Below are 21,920 nucleotides of genomic sequence, written 5' to 3'. Positions count from 1 at the left end.
GCTCCACACTGGGCTGACAGCTTGTGCTGTCTGGGCCCCTAGCTGTGAGCCAGCACCCACCTGATAGCTGGGGGGGCAGGTGTGAGCCCCCTGCCTACAGCTGACTTAATTTTGTAGTGTAGACAAGCCCTTAAATACTCCACCTCCATGAGAGGCATAACGCTTAAGTCGACGCAGTGTCAGTGTAGACACTGGGTTGCTTACATCGACTTGCTGCCTTTCAGAAACCGTCCCACAATTTCTCACACTGGCAATTAAATTGGTGCAAGGACTCCTGGTGAAGATGCACACCGCCAATGCAAGGAGCATAGTGTGGATGTGTAAAAAACTATTCAATTACTACCATGGCATAGTCGACATAATTTAGGTTGACTTAATTTTGTAGTGTAGACTTGCCCTGAGCTCAAGAGCTTGTCTCTCTCACCGACAGAAGTTGGTTCAATATAAGATATTACCTCACCCACCTTGTCTCTCGAACCATAAGTGATGCTCATTAAAATGAAAGTCCACTGTACAAGGCACTGCACCAATACATTCTAGTTAATCTCAATGGGCTCCTTGTACCCATGCTCAGTCACATCCAGAGTTTAATCAAAGTAGATGTGCGGTGGCTTCTATGGGGGCCCAACCTTGGGGTTTAGAGGTTTCAAATACTACCTTAGCCCTTGTCACAATCTCTGTTTTTAAATCTTGTCTGAAACTTCATCTAATACTATTATTAGCAATATTGGTACTGTGTAATATTATGCTTGTGTTTAAGATTAGCAAATATTTTAAACCTAGTAAGAAATATAAAGGGGAAATGAGGACTTAATAGGTCTGACTGAAGAAACAGAAAAGTTGTAAAAGTATTTCTGAACTCCTGAATTGCCACACCTTGTTTTAAGATACTTTGACACCCGGAAATGTCCCCGATCCAGAAGTTTGAAGCATAGCTGGAATTCAGTGAGGATGTGCCAACATAAAGATCTTGGGAATTCTTTGTATTGCAAAGACATTCTAAATCCCTATTATTTTGGTGTGTGCTTCTCTCCCACCCTCCAAGAAAGAAAACTAATAAAGCCTATCCGAGTCCTCAGTGACAGCTCTTCCCACCTACTATCATAGTCTCCCTGAAAGTACTTAATGTGGGAACAGAAACATATAGGCCCATAATCCTGTTAAAGAAAAGATCATCTGTAAATCAGATTCTCGCTATTCACACTCCCTAGAGGAGAGGTTGGTAGTATGAGCCAGGAAGAAGAGCCCCTCCCTCCTGACGCCAGGGGCAGGCAGCCTGCCGAGGCTTGCCTCCAATTTAACATGAGGCTAAACAAAGTACAATGTGCAGCCAGCCACACACACCCAATCCAGGCTTCTCTCAACCAAGGCTCACGCACGTACACAAAAGGGCAGGAAAGCAGAGATGAGGGTGAGCTACAACTTCCCGATCCAGATCAGAGATATGCCCAAAGTTTAGGGAAGCCGGGCTCCGGAGCAGAACTTCCTCACTGGCTGGGGAACAGAAGTTTTGTTCAGCCCCATTCAGCGCCAGGAGCCGGATGTTCAGTTCCAAGCCTCCCCAAAAGTCAGGAGGTTGCTTTGCGCACCTCTGCTTAAGGAACTAATTCAAAACAGGGGTTTTGACAGAACAAAACAGAAACAAACAAACGGGAACAATTCCTTCCCCACTCCTGCTCCCAGCGTCATCTACGCTGGAAGAGTCCCAGCTAAAAAACAGGCGAAGTGCCTAGCGTACACGTGGGTAAGTGGGAATTACATCCTTCGGTCCCATGTCCCGCAATACCCCCCGTTGTTTCTCCTAAGGACTAGGCTCAGGGGGGTGGGTTGGAACCAGAAGTTTAGCGGAGAAGCCGCTTCAAACGGGAGTCCAAGGCTCAGCCCCGCTCCCGCTCCCACTCCCCAAGTAAGTGACATACCTGGCGCTGAGCCGGGGGAAATGTGTCCGGAGCAGACGGACCCTGTAGCAGCCCGCGCACCTTATGGAGCTGGGCGCTCGCCGGCCCCCTGCCCGCGCTCACGTCTGGGGAAGGGGGTGCGGCTGCGGTGTGTTTCTGAGTCAGGCTATTTCCTGTTGGAGGCAGAGGGAAAAGGAGCGGGGGGGAGGTGTTTAATCCGGGGCCGCGGCGCTAGCAGGCTCCCGCAGGGCAGGTGAGCGCGCCGCTCGGGGGCCCGGGATGGGAACGGGCCCAGCCCCTTAGAGCGATTCCCGGAAAGCCCAGCAGGCACCTGCGGCTCGAGTCTCACCTCCCCCGCCCAATACCCAGGCGGCGACACGCGCGCCCGGCCCTGCCCTCGCTGGTTGCCCAGCAAGCGGGAAGGAAGGTGGAGCCGGGAGCTCCAGTGCACGGAAGCGCTGCCTGCCCGAGGTTTGTGCCCGAGTCCTGCGCACTGGGCGTTAACGCTCCGCCTGCGTTTGATTAGCCCAGCTCCTGGCCTTCCCCTGGCTGGGCAACTCGCCCCCGAAGTGCAGGGATCCTGCCTGAAAACTCTCACAAACTTTCCAGCACGAGCTCGGCTTCCAGCTGATCTTACCCCAAAACACGGAGCCGCAGCCGGAGCTGATCTGCTAACTTACCCCAGACTCGGTGCCTTCTCTTCCAGACATTTACTGGCAGCTTCGCCCTCTGGCCACCCCCGCGACTGGCTCTGGCTGGAGAGAGTGGAACAGGAAATACCGGTTCAAAGCCCTGGTACAATAGGTGCGATGAGGAAAGCAACTCCACTCGGAGCTTAGTCACTGTATGGTATCTAATGAGCCACTAAACCAGTCATTGTTTTGACCTGAAACTCACCCTCTTGCAGACAGTTTTGCCTCATAAGTGAGCAGAAAAGTTTGTGAGGCGTCCCCCCGCCCCTAAAATCTACGTTAAATTCCAAATCACAAATATATTAATTTCAAAAGAAAATATAAGAAAAACAGCCCTGTCTTCCCTGATCTTTGACTACTTGGCTTTACAGCGTAAAAGTTTGATAACTTTTTCCTTCGGAAATGTTTGAGATGCAGTGTGATCCATAGGATGGGGAGAAGAGCCTGGGATTCAGGAGAGATGAATTCTAATCCAGTCTCTGCTACTGTCCTACTGTGTGACCTTTGGCAAGTCACATCACCTCTATGTGCCTGTTTCCCCTCCCACTGTCTATGTAGATTGCAGTCTCCTTGGGATCTCAATTGCAGCCTCTACAAATCATACTACTACTCTTAAAAAGCACTGCTGATTTGACAGCTGTTGGCTCTGTTTAGTCACAGAAAAAGTACAAGAACATAAGAACGGCCATACTGGGTCAGACCAATTGTCCATCTAGCCCAGTATCCTTTCTTCCAACAGTGGCCAATGCCAGGTGCTTCAGAAGGAATTAACAGATCACGCACTCATGGAGTGATCCATCCTGTCATCCACTCCTAGCTTCTGGCAAACAGAGGCTAGGGACACTCAGCGTACGGGGTCGCCATTGATGGACCTATCCTCCAGGAATTTATCTAGTTCTTTTTTGATCCCTATTATAGTTTTGGCCTTCACAACATCCTCTGGCAAAGAATTTCACAGATTGACTGCGTGTTGTGTGAAGAAGTACTTTCTTTTGTTTGTCTTAAACCTGCTGTCTATTAATTTCATTGAGTGACCCTGGTCCTTGTTATGTGAAGGAGTAAATAGCACTTCCTTATTCACTTTCTCCATGCCATTCATGATTTCATAGATATCTATCATATTTCCTCTTAGTCAACTATTTTCCATGCTGAAAAGTCCCCATCTTTTTAATCTCTCCTCATATGGAAGCCGTACCATACCCCTAATCGTTTTTGTTGCCCTTCTCTGTACCTTTTCCAATTCTAATGTATCTTTTTGAGATGGGGTGACCAGAACTGCACACAATATTCAAGGTGTGAGCATACCATGGATTATATATGGATTTATATCTTTTTCCTAATGGTTCCTAACATTTTGTTAGCTTTTTTGGCTGCTGCTGCATATTGAGCAATGACTCCAAGATCTCTTTCTTGAGTGGTAACAGCTAATTTAGACCCCATCATTTTGTATTTATAGTTGGGATTGTGTTTTCCAATGCACTACTTTGCATTTATCAACATTGAATTTCATCTGCCATTTTATTGCCCAGTCACCCAGTTTTGTGAGATCACTTTGAAACTCTTTGCAGAGCAGAATGTGGGCTAATTTTACCTGATCTGCCCTGCAATTGTCTTTCCTCACCCCTTTGAGGGTAGTTCATGCTCAATGCATAACGCACACTGATCTCTGTTTAGTCTGCTAATGGTACCAGTTAAGACCACTCTGTGAGCAAATGATCTCTAGGAATTGGACTGAGAGCATCAGCTCATAGCATGTCACTGAGCAGCCATTAAATGGCATTAAATTTTCATTTATTTCAGGTCTAGGACAGATTAAAACTGATGGAGTGTCTCTAGCCCACATCCCAGTACCAATACCGGATGCCATTCTATCCCTTGTATTTGCATATTTTTAAAGCTCTAGCTATGTGCTGTTATGAATCACAAGTTATTAAAAACCTCTTAATTTAGGACAGTTTTACTGTTGTGTTTTTAAAAAGGGCTTGGTTCCTTTGCTCTTCTTTCAGGGTATATAATATTGGCCTCAGATGTTTGTATTTTAATCCCTGCCTTTATTACAGAAGAATTATGAATGACTTTACTCTGTTTTGCTGGGGGACATGAGCAATCTTTGGGTGTTGACATCATAGCTCTAGGCTGAAACTTCTGATATCAGTCTTAGGCGAAGCAGCTCAAGTTGCAAGCTAAAAAGTGTAATTGAACCCTCCACCTCTTCCAGACATGATCCTGAAATCTAAACTTCCCAAATAAGCCTGTGCTGCAAGCTGTAATTCCAGATATTTCAGCTTTCCAGGTCTTTGCTAAAGTTCTCCAGCTGAAAAGGGAGAGTCAAGACGTGATGGTCCTAATGTGAAAAATGAGTTTTTTTAAAAAGTAGTAATATTTACACATCATAAAGGACCAATAAAATCACCAATTGTTGGCTAGTTTGCTTCACCGTTCCCATCTAAGCAAACTTCTCCCAAATCAAATAGTTTAATCCCCAACAACAGTTTTATAAGACAATGTATTGTAGCCGTTGGACTTTACCCTGTACAGGGCTTAATGAACACTTTTAATAATTTGCAGTGCAGTTGCTAGTCAGGTCACTTTGCAGCAGTTGCCAAAGGTTAGAAATTCTCAGAATTCCCAAAAGCATGGGTTCACAGAACTGCTTTTTGATTAAATGTGGTGTAATATGCCATGCAGTGAACAGAAAGAGTAAGAAACAGTTTTTAATGAAACCACTTGACTTGGAAACTAAGCACAGCAGACAGAAGGATCCTGCTTCTATTAAGACAACATATCACTGCATTAAAATTTTTGTAAAGGTCTTGCTTCTAAGTATAATCAATCATTAACCCAAATTTAAGTGACATTAATGGACTAACATCCCCCCTCCAAACAAACAAGAGTTAATATAGGTGTTGACACTCAGGCTTCAACGCTGAGATCGATCCACCAGCGGTCGATTTAGTGGGTCTAGTGAAGACCTGCCAAATTGACAGCAGATCACTCTTCAGTTGACCCCTGTACTCTACCCCTGACGAGAAGAGTAATGTAAGTCAACGGGAGAGTTTCTCTCGTCAACCCCCCACGGTGTAGACCCCGTGGTAACTCCACCTCAGGTACATCGATTCCAGCTATGTTATTCATGTAGCTGGAGTTGCATAGCGTAGGTTGATTTACCGCAGTAGCGTAGACATAGCCTCAGGGTTAATTAACTCATTGTTTTCCTTCAGCTACTTTAGGGCTCTAAGATGAGGTTGGATAACTGACTGCAATGCTCAGGCAAAATGGGACCAGATAGGGAGAGTGGAATCTCTGACTGTCCTTGCTTTCCTGAGTTTGTCTGACCCTTCGCATTACTTGCTTCACATGGTTTTTGGTATCTGATTCTTTTTTCCTTAATAAAAGTTAACTCCATATATAATTTTCTGTCTGCAAAATGGGGACAATATTTCTCTCTCATGGGAATGTCATTAGGATTAGTTAATGGTTTTTAAGTGCTTTGAAGATGAAGAATGCTACAAAGTGTTTTATATAGAATAAGACAAACGGAACAGAAAATATTAATTAGTAACGGGAGCAGAGTCAAGATCAGTGAATTAACATCTACAAAATCATTAATTGTACCATTTTGATTTCTTAGTGTTACACAATTACCCAAACACAAACTGATAAAATAATTCAGCAACTTGGAGAGGTTAGCTACCTTGCTGAGGAGCTTGTTTTAAACATTTTCTTTCTCTAGATATGATGCCTGTCAATCTTCCAGAAAAAGCCCAGGAAAGGGGTGCAAATAACATCTTTCTTTTTTGTGCCCAGCTCAATGTATATTATTTTTCCATCGTCTCTGGTATCTGCTATCATCCTCTGTAGGGGATGGGGAACCTTCCAATTTCTGCTTGTGAGGACTTTATCTTGTAACTGCCAGTAATTCTACATTTTGTAACATATGCATAGTCTGGGACATGAGAACATAGATATGAACAATTTTTCTTTGTCTTACTAGTTTTAAAAAAAATCTCAATAGCAGTGTGCAAATCATTTCTATTCTTTATGGAACATCCACATGATAGATCACAACAGCTCCATTTGTGTGCAGCAAATTTAAAACTTCTTGTCCTCACATCATGCAACTCGCACCTATGTCACCGACCTATTCTTTCATGTCCCCTTTTGTCTTGCCCACCTCCAACTGCCTTTGACTTCTCTGTTCTTCCTATGCTGACCCTTATACTTTGAATAGTTAAACATCTACATCATTCCCAAGAACTCACTTCTGCAACACCCTACAAACTTGAGTGGTTTATGCTCAAACACTCAAAACTGAGCCATTAACCCAAACAGATGCCTAAACTGAACTAACAATCCAATTTTTTCTCTCTATCCCATTTCATTACTCTCCCTGCCCTATTTCTGCTTATAAGAGTCAGGCCAAATTTTTCAGCTGACATTTTTTTTAAACATATTCAGGTTGACCAAAACAATTTGTGAATTCATGTCAAATGTGCTGTATGGTTTTGGAAAAAAACAAACCCACAAACACAGAAACACACACACAGGAAAAAAATTCTAAAGTAAAGCTGTTTAATTTCACCACTTTCTGAATGAAATGTTCAGATTTAAAACTTTTCATTTTGATTTTTACTTCAATATTTTTTTAAAAGGTTAAAAAAAACCTTTGAAACTAAATGTTTTGTTCAACCAAAAAATCCAAAACACCTCCATAATCCCCCCTCCCAACTTTTTTGTTTAACCAAAACCTTGAAATTTTTGTTGTGGGTCAACCTAAACTGGTCTTTATAAATTTTTTGGTTCAGCCAGAAAATGAAAAAAAAACAGTTATTCACATAGCTTTACTGTGTATATCCTCACTTGTCAGTCTTATCCATTATTTAGACTATAAACCCCTCCGGGGTGGGATTTTTCATTCTGTGAAACTAGTGGACCTAAAGAAATGATGAACTAATAAATTGGGGCTTTTCTTAACCTTCTATTTTCAACCTTTTTGAATTCAGCACATTTGTCTGAGAGCATGATGCCACAACTGAAGCAAAGTGAGCAAGAGACAAGAGGAGCTTTAGCACCTATCCTCATGGTAATGGTACCCATCAACTGTGTAAACATATTGCGGCCTTAGTGCAGAGGGACAGATCAGAGGGTGCAGCAATCTTCTACTTCTTCTCCGGTCTTTCCCAATTATTAGTTGGGCCTGGGAAGTGGCTATTAGTGGAGCCAGCTCTTAGATTAGCACTTGCACAGTTGGTCATACTCTAACATCCATTAGTAAGATTTTCTACAACTGTAGTTCTGCACTGGAAATGCTCTTCACCCAAGAGTCTTGTGCTGGACCACGTAAAGTGTAGCTGTATTCCCAACCTGCCCCTCCCTAAGCTTCAGAGCCTGAGCTGCAACTTCAAAACACTGTCTATACAGCTATTGTTACAGTGCCAGCATGGATCCAACTAGCTCAAGTCTGTCACCCAGCTTGGAAGACTTGCTCCTGTGGCTGCCAAAATGCTGTGTGAATATACCACTAATGTCTATACATGTCTGACTAAATCTAGCTTTGTGAGTTGTCGAGGGGTGAAATTTAAACAGCTACATCTCAAATTTCCATTTGCTGTAAATGAGGTATTTCTCTCCTCACCCCCATCCATTTTAACTGTTCTAGTTTTATCTCTGCTTTGCGTAGTGGTGTGTTTTGGTCTCACCAACTCATACTGGTAGCCCTCACTGTATTTCCTTGATTTCAGAAGTAATTTAGCAGAGAAGGTTTCAGGTGACTGACTCCCTTTTTCCTTTGGCTGAAACATACACATACACAGCACAGAATCTAATCCAGAACTGGCTCCAATGAGATATTTCGTATTTTAATTAATAGTGGCCAAGAGCTGGTATCAAGAATTCCATTTTAATCCTAAATAATGGACAATACCATCTAAGAATACTGTATATTTATTAGATATCTTTCAATGACACATCACATCAGTAACAGTATTAGCCAACCAGGCAGCCATGTCATTCTAAACACAAGGAAGTTGTCTGGGGAACTCAGAACCCAAGAAAATGTTGCATTTCAAAATCGGTACCAGGCCTCTTTTAATGTAATGCTAAAAGCTTACATAAATGTGGCTCAGTCTTTCAAATGTGACAGCAAATTTGGGCTCCCTTTTTATATACAATTTTTGAAAAGAAATAATGGTAATGCTACAGTAAGGCAAATTTTATAGCGTCACACGTTTGCATGTCACTTATTAAATTATTTTTTACAAGTTATTTGGTGTAATACGTAGAGTGAATCACCTATTTTTGTCCTCATTTCTTTTTATTTCTCAGCTAGGCCGAAGACTCCAGCTTCTCAGTCCTAAGAATGTAGCAATAACACAACAAGGTTTGCATCAGTGTGAGCCTTGCATTGTCACTTTGCCTTTGGCCTTGTGCCTCACTTCAACTACATGAGAAGTGCAGCATGAGCTATGCCAGTGCAAAAATTGGCATGGCTTATTGCTGTTGGAACAGAACATCCTCACTTTGCTTAATAATAATAATAATAATAATATTAAAGAGTTATATATTTATGCAATGTATGCTTACGCTATGAAGACACTCATAGCACAAGGAAATAGAGAAAAGGTTCTAAATCCCTTTCTCTACAACTATGAATGTATCATTAGACATTTAAACTAAATCAAACACTCTTTTCAGCTCCATGTACCATTTGGACCCCTGCTGATAGCAGAACTGGTAGCTGGAAGCTTAGCTTAAAAGGATAAGTCTGAAGGGGCAAAGGCAGAAATGTGAATTTCAGATTAAATCCTGTGGTATTTTAAGAAGAAAATCCCTATTACACCTGTTATAGAAAAGAAAAAACATTTTCCCTTTCCTTATTTTCTTTTAAGCACAATAGGCTCTTACATAGAATATTACCTTACTCCCCCCAGTTCATCTAATTGATTTCAATGGAACCTGGGTAAGGGTTCCACAATATGGCCTAAGGTAAGTAGCAGAGTTTTCTTTGGTCATGAGATCCCATCTGTGCACTACTGATGAATCACCAACCAACCAGTCAGAATGTAGTTGGGGCAACCAGTGTCCAATACCATACTCTTAGCTATGAATTTTGGAGGCAGTGACACAAAAAAAAATCCATATAACAAACACAAATCCACACACTAACACATAAACCCAAACATGTAGAGCTAAGAAAAATATTATGTTCACATTATTGTTACACAACATAGTGAAGTTGAAACAAAAATATGAAGACAAACGTAGAACAAGGTGTGAACCTTAGGAACTATATACCAAAGAGGGGCAACAGGACGAAGTCTTTTGATTTCTTTGAGGTAGACAATGATCAAGTATCACCTTTTCCAGAGTATACTAAGGGAGATAAGTCTATTTTAGTTTTCAATGCCGCTGAGAGTTCCACTGCTAGTAGTTCATGAAGGGATACTCCATCATGAGAATACACCCAGTTTCTTCCAGTCCAGTTGTAACGTTTGGGCCCACTAGAAAACAGAACATGTATACTGTGTGAGCATAGGTCAAACATTTCTGAAATTTCAGCCATCTCCAAACAAACACCAGGAGGATTTGAATTACTAAGTTAAAGAAAGCAGCAGAAGTAAAACAATATTCACCAAGAAAGAGGTGTGTGGCTCATGGTCTCAGCATGGACTAGAAGCCAATCATCACCAAATTCTAATTCCAGCTCTCACACTGGTTCCAACACGTGGCCTTGAAGAAATCATTAAGGCCTAAATCCAGCAAAGCACTTAAGCATGCATGTAAATTAAAACATGTGAGTAGTCCTATGGACTTCAATGGGAGTACTTTTGCTTATACACTTCACTGGATCAAGGCCATTAAGGTCCTTCTCTCCTTCACTTGATTTACCTTCTCCACAATCTGTAACTGTGGTAATAATACCTAGCTCCTAAGAGTGTTATAAGAGTTGTTTGTAAAGCGCTGTATTAATATAAAGTATTCATTCTAACACAATGCTATAATGTGCAAATGTCCAAAATGCTTCACTGCACAGAGCAAAGAATATTTTCTCTCTCAAGTTAAACACAATAGGATTAAATTACTAAATAAAAAATAATCTGCCATGTGGGAGATCTATATCGGAGAGCAATTTGGAGCTCCTGGTGTCATGAGATGCTTCACTCCCACAACAAACACAGTAAGGAGACCTGGATTCTATCTTCCAGACTCAGCCACCAAGCTTAGGCAGGCTCATCTACCTTTGCCTCAGTTATGCACCTGGAAAATGGGAAGAATAATTGCAAGGATCTTTAATAAGTATTTATTATTAATGAAGGCAGTTTTGACTTGTCAACACAGAAATCTATGTCTGCCATGGAGGGCATTTGGTGAAGTAGTAAGAAGGGAAGGAGACAAAAGAATAAAAATGTCTGCAGAGAATGAAATACAAGGATGTCTTGAAACCTCTTATCTCTGAAATCATATTTCTAGGTCAAATTGCCTTGGGATTAGAGGTGATTCCAGTACAAACTCTGCTTGAAGACAGGCTGTCCTGTACACGCATGCCAGGCTGCAGTGTCTAAAAACTAACAGAAAAAATTTGACACCTCAATATTTAAATTATTCACAGTATCGCAATGAATAACCTTCAGGGCATGAACTAAAAATATTAAGAACACACAAAGGTAAGTCAAAATGACTGGGATCCTATAGGGACATCTCTTCTGCTGCATTCGAGCTGATGGCTGTTTTGAGTCAGGATTATGTGCTCCAATTATTTTATTATGTGTTTCTCACTGGTGTGGCCTTTGCAAAAAGAAGTAACTTTTTACTGTTACACTGTAACATGTGCAATTCTAGATGTGGAGACAGCCTATAAAAAGTTAGAATGGGATATGGTTTAGGGCAACTGGACTAAAACAAAATATTTTGATGAATGATGGGAACTGTTTTGAAATGTTACCTAGTAAATATCAAATCACTGTGCTTTATTTAACAAATATAAAATAATAAACATGTATAGTGCTTTACACCTTCAAAATGCTGTACATTTACTACCTTTTAATAAGGATCTTTTGAATTCTAACAAAATGCCAAGTGTCTATACAGTAAGTGTATTTCTCACACGAGAATATGAATACATTTTATAAAGCATTAAAAGATCACGAAACCAAAATAATTAGGCCTTGTTTGCTAAAGACATTTTGCAATGTTTAAAAGCTTTAATTAATGGAGCTGCACAAAAGAGAAACTTTGTGCAGGTGGCACACCTTCTTTTGAATGTGCCAATTGTATATTGCCATATAAATGCAGGCTTAGTTCACCTGCATGTGTGTAACAAAGCACAGCAGCCTGGAGCTAGAGAAATTCAATAGTAGTTTCCTTTTCTTGCCTCGTAATCTCTGCCTCTCAGTGTTGTTGCCAAAGTGGTCATTAACACTCAACAATTTTACATTTATTGTGTTGAGGTAGCAAACACCACAATATTCAAATACTGTTTATCATTAGCAGCATTGCTTGCTTCTCCCACTCCATAGCGCATCACATCCAGGACACAGATGTTATGAGCGTTAGTTACAGTACATGCAGTACATGTTTGCATATAAAAGTTACAAGATCTCTTAGCAGGAGTTGGAAAACTAAGTAAACACGTAGTGTTTTCTTGCAGGAAATACACAAATGTTTGCCATACACAGATGAACATAAAGCCAAATCTTTACAAGGGAAAGAGATTTCTTAGACAAATAAACGTATGAAAAATTCTCTCAGGGTCAGGAGCTTTTAGCAGAGCCTATTTTTATTTATTTATTTTTTTGGTGTTCCTTTCTTTATCCCTTGAACATACTGAAGATGAAAACTACTATTTATATTTTCCACAAATCTGTTATTCAGGAACATGTATTTCTTCATTCAGCTAGCACTGGCGCATAAAAGTTAAATAGATCCAAATACAATATAAACTCTCTGACTTCTTAATCTCCAGATACGGATGTAATAGAACCTGAACTTGTGTTTTATGCTTGAGGTTAAAAAAAAAAATCTTATGCATAACTTGGATTCTGAGGCACTGTCTGCAAGTGTCTAGACATAAATAAAAAGGATTGTTTGATTTCTTGCGTATTGCCTATCCAAGATAAAAACCCTTTGAAATGCAATATCTTGTTTATTTAAACAAACAAGATTCTGGGAGGAGAGAGGGGTTAACAATAGGCTACAATGGCTTATCTAATATAATGTACACCAGTGGTTCTCAACCAGGGGTACTCGTACCCCTGGGGGGTACTCAGAAGTCTTCCAGGGGGTACATCAACTCATCTAGATATTTGCCTAATTTTATAATAGGCTACATAAAAATAACTAGCGAAGTCAGTACAAACTAAAATTTCATACAGACAATTACTTGTTTATACTGCTCTATATACTATACACTGAAATGTAAGTATAATATTTGTTTCAATTGATGTATTTTATAACGTATGTGGAAAAAATAAGAAAGTGAGCAATTTTTCAGTAATAGTGTGCGGTGACACCTTTGTATTTTTAGGTCCGATTTTGTAAGCAAGTAGTTTTTACGTGAGGTGAACCTTGGGGGGTACGCAAGGCAAATCAGACTCCCCAAAGGGGCACAATAAGTCTGGAAAGGTTGAGAGTCACTGCTGTACACCAACTAAGTGTACACCAAAAACAGTTACAGCAGGCTAGAAGGCAAATCACTAAGGAGTATTTTAATTACTTAGGTGGACTATTTAAAATAAGATGATTCTCTAAAATTTCACGTTCAAAAATGTTAATCCTACTGCACAATAGCTTGATCCATTCCTGATTTTATAGTTAGTATGTTCTATTTGAATGACCTCTAAGAAATCTACCTGCATATGTACAGTGAATCTTTATGCTTTGTCTTTCCTTTTTAGCTAAACCATTCATCAACAATGCCAGAGAGATGAAAGACTCCCTCAGTCTGCTGCTGGGAGAGTGGCAGATTTCATTGTAAACTTTTGGTGAGGCCACTCATGACATTCTTTCAACACATTCTGTACATCTCACTCCCAGTCAGAACCAACTGCAAAACCTGGAATGGATCAAACTTCTGTAGAAGACAAGGCAGAGGACACAGCAATAAAGACCTCCACATTAAGAACTGCCCAAGATCGATAAAAACATCTCTCAGTTAAACTGTAGAAAATATGCACACGAACAAAACAAGGAACTCGTACACAGGCTTACAGGGTCAATCCATAAAGAACAGTGTTAGACCATAACACAATCTCATTTCTCTTCCAGACAGTTCTTTTGTCACAGCTGTTTAGTCTTCTATGAATAGGCTACAGTCCCGTTCATAGTGCTTGTGAAATTTGACATTTAAAAAATGGAACACATTTTATTACATTATACATTTTACTGCACTAGTTTGTGGGTCAGCCTGTCCATTTCTGTCGGTCACCACCTGAAGTATAAACAGCAACTAGTTGTTATACCTCTAGGGAAAATCCTATTGGGTATATGTGTTGAGAAAATGCATAAAATATGTGATCAGGGCATTAAATAGTCTCCACGGGGCTAGCAGGCAGGCTTTTAATTCATCTCTGAATTTTCAGGCATTTCCTAGCATACAGATAATTACTTACCTAGTAGGAGAGGACAGCCAAATCTGCTTGTTCGGTGTCTGCCTGTTGATTACATAGGTTCCCATGTCTCCACCTAGTTTAGCTGTTAAAACTCCATTCTAAAGCATAAAAGGGGGAGGAGGGAAGAGGGAGGAGTATCGATGTACCATTACTTAATAAGAATTATGATTTTTCTTCTATAAAAAGATATAAAGATCAAAACAGCAACTTGTGAGATATCTGAATAAGCATCATCAGTGGAAATTCAAATCCTCCACAATCTGCTATGCCATTCTGCCTCACTGATGACCAGTGGGACCACCGTTAGATATGAAAACTTGTCAGTCTCCATGGTGACACATATATCATTTGTGTCTGAGCTAGACTCCAAGCTCTCCTGATCTGGACTTGTGTGTTGGTACAGTACCATCCACATTGTTAGGACTCAAATAAATAATACTCCTGTGAGCTTTGACTTCTCTTCTGAGACTGCCAGCATGTGCACTAATTAGTGCTCAATTGTGAAGTGGGCATTCAGTCCACTAGAAACTGGATTGAGACCATCAATTAATTTCAGAGAACATTCAACAGCTAGCAGAAAGCAACTATTTTTGTTCACTAACAACCTGAAACCAATTAAAACAGGTGGCCAGAGGCAAGAGGCTCCATGTCCCATTACTGAATCTCCGAGCTATCCAGGTTTACTGTACTTTTCTGTAACTGTATATGGTCTCCAAAGGAGTGGGACAAGTACATTCCCACATAACTTGTGATGAAGTGCCCAGATCCTGGATTATACCTCAGGAATGTTCCACTTCTAACTATCTGAGGTTTGTTTTGATTCACTTATAGAACATTTTCCAAGAAAGTGTTTCTTTCCTTTGTACTTCCTTCCTTCCTTCCATCTCTGAATTACAGATTTACATTGGCCTGACATTTTCAGAAGGTAATTTTGGAGGGGAACTATAACTCTTTTGGAGAGTCCTAACTTTAAGGGCATAAGACAGATTCCACTTGGACTGAGTAAACCTGAGAGTGACCTCAATTACACTTTAAAAAAATAGCAGTATTGTAGATTATGTACTGTGGGGCTACTTCAGGCATTAGGATAGCTGCATATTTCTTTTTCCCGACAGCCTCCCCAAATGCACTGCAGCCCACACTGTCTCACAGCACCTTTCGCGATCCCGCATTACCTTTTTCTGATCCAGAAGACAATTGGTAGATCAGTTTTAATTTTCTGTAGGTAACAATTTGTTTTGAAATTTCAACAGCATTTTACCTTTTGACCGAGTAGCTATTGAAAGTTCAACATAATTTCATAGCAAAAGCAGCAGTTTAGAGCCCACTTCCTCTGCAACATCAGCCAACCCTTTTGATTACTGTACTGATATCTCACAAGTGATGTGTTAATCTAAAGCCCAGCCCTGCTACTGTCCGAGTTCAGTAAAGAAACAAAGGTTGATTGATTATTCTATGGTATAGGGGAAAAGAAGTGCAAATGAATAAAACACACCTCTGATGGTGCTAATTAATACCGAGTCATTCGATTTCCCTGCCAGTTATTTTATTTTAACTGGGTACTGCTTTAGCCTAATGTGTCATGAGGATTAAAACTAACCTCTTCCCAGTCTCATTGTGAGCTCACTCCTTACTATTTCCCAGTGTTCTAAGAACAGAATGAAATGAAACAGGTAAAACAAGAATACCTTGGAGAGCTTTGAATGCTACAAATTATTCCAATTAAATCATTTGCACAAATGTTAGTATATTCTATTAGCTAATGTTCAGAGCTAAACACAAGTGTTCAGCATTATCCCATAATGCATGCTGTATGTTAAAGTATACTAGTACCAAATAGGGTTCAACTGATCTAATAAGAACACTACATCAACACTTACATTATTATGGGGCTTCTGTTTTTTCGGTTTTATTTTTTTAGCATTTTTTGAATTTTATGTAGATGTCCAAAAATTGGGGGCTTTGAGGGCTCTCTTTCTATATACTGTAAATTAATAACATATATGACGACGTTACGCATTACAGTAGTATATATGGTAATCAGTAATCTCTATGTAATGGTCCCTAGTGCACTTTAACGTAGTACTATTGCAAACAGCACTATGTTATAATGCAGTAGGAAGCCTTCAGTGCGTGCCAGCAGGGTCTACATGGACCAATTAATGCACAACACATTAGTGTGCCTTAGAAAGCACACTCCTGCAGTCTGCATTACTGCTTCCTGTAGACAAGCTCTTAGATACAAGTAATCATTTCTGGTGTTTTTCCAGTGTTTAATGGACAAACACCTTTTTTTTTTTTGTATCGGGGTGCTTTAATAGGGTAAAAGCTAAAATCAGAAGCCCTAATGATGTGTCAGACATAAGAGAGATGATCTTTGCTTTCACATTGTAAATTAAGGAAAGATTATCTTCAAACCCTGGTATCAAAACATTCACACATTCATTCTGTACTATTCATGAAACTTTGGAAAATACATTTTAAAACCTTTTTAAAGGTTAATTTAATATAAAACAACACTTGAAAACTAATTTTTCATTTTTGTGGCATAGCTAGTATGAAACTATTGCATGCTGTTATGGACATTAATAATTTCTGCTAACAGGATTACTCTCCAGGGAGACTTTTTCCAGCACACCACATATTAACTGAATGGAGAAATTTAAAAGGTCAACAGATATTACAACTCTGCCAGTTCTTTTCCAAGTGTGCCACCCTGTGGCTTGTCATGTTACTAGTATTTTCATAATTTGAATCCAAACAGTCAGAATGTACATATTAAGATTGATGTAAATAAAAATCCTCCAAACCTTTCAGTAAGTACATGCCAAAAACACTACATTGAAAAGTTACTGGAGAGAAAGGCAATTGAAGTGAGGAAGCATATCAAAAATATTTAATCTAAAGAAAAAACACAAAACCAAACTTTTTGGTGTTATTTTTTCTATTTAGTTTTCAAAATATTCTTTATATTGAATAGATATTGAAAGGCTAATAATCACAGCTTTTCAATATCTATTCAAAACACTAGGAGCTGAATAATACATTGCTATTATTTACTGGATAAGTTACAGGTAAAATATTAACTGAATATTTGACCAGATCAATTACTTATCAGTTTTGCCAATACAAAAAGAGGCTAAGGTGTTATTTTCCCATTGTGTATGTACTTCTGTGATATAAAGAGTGAATGTAGTGCTCAGAAAAGCTGACATATGGACAGATCTGAAGACTAAAGGCCTCTATACACAGAACACAAGCTCCAGCTGCCCGTTTATATGCACCTAAATCCTAATCTGGTGGAGCCAGTAGTTGAGAACCTCCACATGGGGATATAAACAGGAAGCAGCTATTATTTCAGTCCAAAGACCGGAATAGTGCAGAAGCTATGTTGCAGCCAGTGGCCTGGGTTAGATTTTACTCTCCTCAACTCAAGCAGAGCACAACAGCATACAATTTGATTGATTCCACCAACTGTAAATAAACTGATAGGTATTTGAAAATAATTTTTAGCTACAGCTGTCACTTTCACCAAGATAATTCAAACATGACATGTGTAACACCAGTATCAGAGACCAGTATAAAAGATACCGGAAACCAATTTTCAGCCTCATGTAATAATGGTTTAATTCTCATAAAAAGAACTTCATCATTTAAATACTAAATACTACAATTCTTTAAATCTTAAAACAGTGTACTATATATTTTTTCATCAAAAATGCTGCCACTCCCTCAATGAGTAAAATCAAATTTAAAAACCTGATTTTCAGATATATTTCACTTATTTATTCAGTGTGAACTGTTTCTTAAATCTTAAACTTTTGCACTAAAGATTAGTTGAATGAAGATATTTCCCCTAAGGAAAAACCCTAGAATAATTACAGCAAGAACAGAAACTGTAAAATATACCCCAAAGGAGACATCATAATCTTCAGGTGTAAAAGGCTTGTCTGCTAGATCCTCGAAGAAGTCTGCTAATGAGTCCAGTGTTTCTTCAGCAAGTTTTTCGTAAGTAATCTCATCTAAAGAACTGCAGTGGCACGTAAACAAATCTGAGATTACTAGGAGAAAATATGTATTACTTTAGCATGAAACTCTTTCCTACAACAAATACAAAACGAGAACATTATCATTTTGGGAACATGTTAACCATGAGATAATCACATGCGATTGGAGGAGGTGATTTGTCACAAATTGCCGTATGCCACAAAGCACCTTATAAATTGAGGTAGAATTTTAAAACCTGAGATTATAGATAGCTAATTGGACTAAGTATGGTTCTTTCCCCAGTTACTTCTGTGCCCAGAATGTTACTGAAGGTAGATCTCTAGATTTTAAAATACAACATTGTTGCAGAAGTACTCTGTCCATGCAAGTACTGCTTAATCTTTAAGGTAAATCTAAATAATTTATATTTATAAACATACAGTATGTTGTTTATAGACACATATTATACAGGAAATAGCAACTGTGTGTATAAACAAAGTTGTAAAGATGTCAACATTCAGACACATCCTGTCTACATACCATAAGTGACTTCCTCTTTTGGAAGTCCCCATTCATTCCAATAAAATAATAATTGTGCACTTCTACAGTAGTTTTCTTCCAAGAATCTCAAAGCATGTTACAAATATTAGGTAAACCACTCAACACCTCCATTTTACCAACAGAGAAATGGAGGCAGCTGCAGACCTGGAAACCTGGGTCTCTTCACAGAAAAAAGATTAATTTTGAATCCATCTCAGTGGTGCGCTTTAACCTAGTTTGCGCATCTGGGTATTGTGTATGTATATTTATAACAATATGCAATTCAGTGAAATGTTTTCAGTATCAAACAAATGTGACAACACAAAGTAACTAGTTACCATAAAATACTGCAAAGTTACTTAATACTTTGAATTTCTATAGCATCTTTCATTCAAGAGTGCCTCATGCCACTTATCTGAGGTACAGTGGGGAATCATTTATTCTACCTTACAGATGGGAAAACTATGGCATGAGAGGTTAAGTGATTTCCCAAGTTCACACAGGAAATCTGTGGCAAACCTAGAAATAGAATTCAGAAGTGATCATTCCAAGTCCTTTCCTTACCCACAAGACTAGCCTTTTCCCTTAGCTCATATCAACAATCACACTATATTAATTTTCATGGCTGCCACATCTACAGATGGTTTCTCTGGAATCTGTATGCACTGTCAGAATTCTCATATAAATAATTCAGAATAAAACTTACCTTTTGTCATTCAAAGTTCCTGCATTTCTTAAATTAATAAACTGAACACTTCTGTTTTTAACCTTTAGAACATGGTCTAATTGTTGCAGATGAAAATCCTAAAAATAAGTAAAATTAAATGTTAACAAAAGTAATGGTACAAAATGTCAATTTCTGTCATATTTAAGAAACAGAATCCCAAAGCCACTTTTTTTTTTCCTAGTTAAAGGTTCATTTGTTATCTTACAGGACCAACAAAGAAGCAAAAACTATCACAGAAATCCCAGTCCATACATCTATCAGTATTCTTGAGGCAGAAATGCATGTTTAGAACACACTTGCCTTTTACTATGATTTAGTAAGAGGAAAAATGATGTTGTGTTTAAGGCACTAGACTAGAAAACAGGAGATCTGAGTTCTATTCCTTTGTTTGTCACAGACTTCCTAAGCAACCTTGGACAAGTCACTTAGGCCAACACTTTCAAAAGTGTCCACTAATTTGGTGCGCCTGAGTTCATGCACCTGGAGTCAGATTACGGCCAGTGCTGAGCACCCACAACCCTAGCTGAAATCAATGAGAACCGTGGGTGTTCATCACTCTTGAAAATTAAGTCCTAAACGTCTCAAGGTGAGTACCCCGAATTAACTGTCACTTTTGAAAATGTTGGTCTTAATCACGGTTTCCATACCTGTAAAATGGGGTGTTGCAGCTATATATTAATTGTTTCTAAAGTACTCAGATAATACAATAGAAAGCCTATAAATAAGCTATGTAAAAGAAAGCTAGAAACTTGCCTAAAGTGGCAGCACACTAACAGAAATATTCTAATTCCCCAAACTAATCTTCACAATTTCACATGTTGGGGTTACAGTCACCATGCTGCTTGTCTTCAGACAAGCTGAGACCACCACCAAGTATGCTGAATACTGAGCATCCACTCCCTGTTGTCTCTACTGAAGATGGGCTTATCAGGCCTTGTCTACACTGGGGAAATTTAGCAAAAAATTCAAACCAGTTAAAACCTTTTGGACCCACAGCACAGACAAGGTTCTAGGGGCTAGAATAGTTCTGTTAACTGGAGCTCTCTGAAAGCTGTTAATTAGTTTGAAAATTGGTTTGAATTGTTGGGGAAATGTCCTCCCTATAGACAAAGTATTCAGTTTTGGAGGTGATGTCTGTGGACTTCACTCCACTAGAAAATGGACTGAACATTAAATTCATCTCACATCGAACACTATAATGACTCTGTTTTCGGAGTGTCACTGAAGGAGTAATTTGTGTACAGAGGACTGCTGGGTGCTGCTGATCGTTTCTTGTCTCACACCAACACAAGGACATGACAACACTGGAATGTTTTTCATAAAGCTCCTCAACTATAGTAGATCATGGAATAAGACACAGATAAAGAGTTTAAAAGCCTCCCTCCCAACGATGCAATGGGCGGGGGGGGGGACCCTCAGCAGCATCTCCTCAACCTCCTACTAACACTTTTTTCTGCTGCTGTGTCTGCATGCTGTTACCTCCGGCCCTGACTCCCGATCACTCATGCAGCAGGCAGAGATCCAGTTTCAAGACAATGACAAAGCATTTAAAGCCATAGTCTGACACTCCCCACCTCTCAACTACTAAAAAAGTGCAACAATCCCCTATGCAGCGCTTTGCATTCACGTGGGCTAGGAGCGCCACAGCTCCGTCCTGCGTTGCTACATGAACGCAACCCTGCTGGGAGGAGGGGGACGGGGGCTTGGCCGTCTCGGGCTCGGCGACAATGGGAACGAGAGAATTTGAAACAGCTCATGGAGACTCGCCCGGCAAATCCTTCAGCGGCGCCAGAGGCGAGTCTCCGGGGGCGGGGGGGAAGCGGCTCCCTGCCCCCAACACGCGGGCCGGGCAGGGCTCTGCCTGCCCCAGCCGCGTCACGCGGGCGCCGCGCGGCTCGCTACTCACGGGCTGGCGGCAGGAGGCGGCGGGTCCCCCGAGCGCCCCCCGGAGCCCCGCGGCCTCGCGCAGGCCCCGGACCGCAGCGCGCGCCGGCCCCGGCCTCCACATGCCGCCGCCGGAGGAGGAGTCGGCCCAGCCCGCCCGCAGCGGCCGCTTCTGCGCGCGTCAGCCCAACTCCCCGGGACTGGCCCGGCGTCGCAGCTACCGCCCTCCAGCGGCGCGGGGGGCTGTCCGCTTAGGGCCGCCGGCCAGAGCCACTGGGGGCTATTCCGAGAGCCCCACCCACTCAATGCCATGGGCCAGCAGGGGCTGCACCGCGGCTAGGGCTGCTTGTGTCCCCTCAGCCCTTCTCCTGCCCGTCATCGCTTCCCCCCCAGCCGGGCAGCTCTCCGCCTCTCAGTGCTTTGGGGGCCGGCGGAGCTCAGCGCTCCGGCCGTTGCCGGTCCAAGCCCCTGGCTTTACTAGTTCTGGCTCTGACTAGTCAGTGCTAGCGGCAGCCTCACCTCCGCCAGCTCTGGAAGCAGGTAGGTCTCCCCGAATTAGAAAAGTCTGTTTATGGGGACAGAGGGC

The 21,920-nt window shown here is 40.7% G+C and overlaps 1 protein-coding gene across 1 annotated transcript; it reads right to left on the bottom strand.

The window, feature by feature from the left end:
- Positions 1-8,580: 8,580 nt before the first annotated feature.
- FXN (frataxin) lies at positions 8,581-21,458 on the bottom strand. The gene is made up of 5 exons (XM_065406767.1): positions 21,357-21,458; positions 19,430-19,527; positions 18,106-18,226; positions 14,197-14,294; positions 8,581-10,089 (listed from the first exon to the last, which is right to left on the bottom strand). Exons 1-5 carry the CDS (start codon positions 21,456-21,458, stop codon positions 9,936-9,938), a joined length of 573 nt encoding a protein of 190 aa, XP_065262839.1. The 3' UTR covers positions 8,581-9,935.
- Between the last annotated feature and the right edge of the window lie 462 nt (positions 21,459-21,920).

This window comes from Emys orbicularis, chromosome 6, assembly GCF_028017835.1.
Source record: "Emys orbicularis isolate rEmyOrb1 chromosome 6, rEmyOrb1.hap1, whole genome shotgun sequence".
Lineage (NCBI taxonomy): Eukaryota > Metazoa > Chordata > Testudines > Emydidae > Emys > Emys orbicularis.
This window is presented reverse-complemented; position numbering and strand designations above follow the sequence as displayed.

Excerpts from the sequence above, each read along its gene's own strand:
- FXN (XM_065406767.1), bottom strand. The coding sequence starts at position 21,458 with ATGTGGAGGCCGGGGCCGGCGCGCGCTGCGGTCCGGGGCCTGCGCGAG. Across the intron at positions 19,528-21,356 it reads CCGCCTCCTGCCGCCAGCCC|GATTTTCATCTGCAACAATT; the intron begins GTGAGTAGCGAG and ends ACTTATTTTTAG. Across the intron at positions 14,295-18,105 it reads ATTATGATGTCTCCTTTGGG|AATGGAGTTTTAACAGCTAA; the intron begins GTATATTTTACA and ends TTTATGCTTTAG.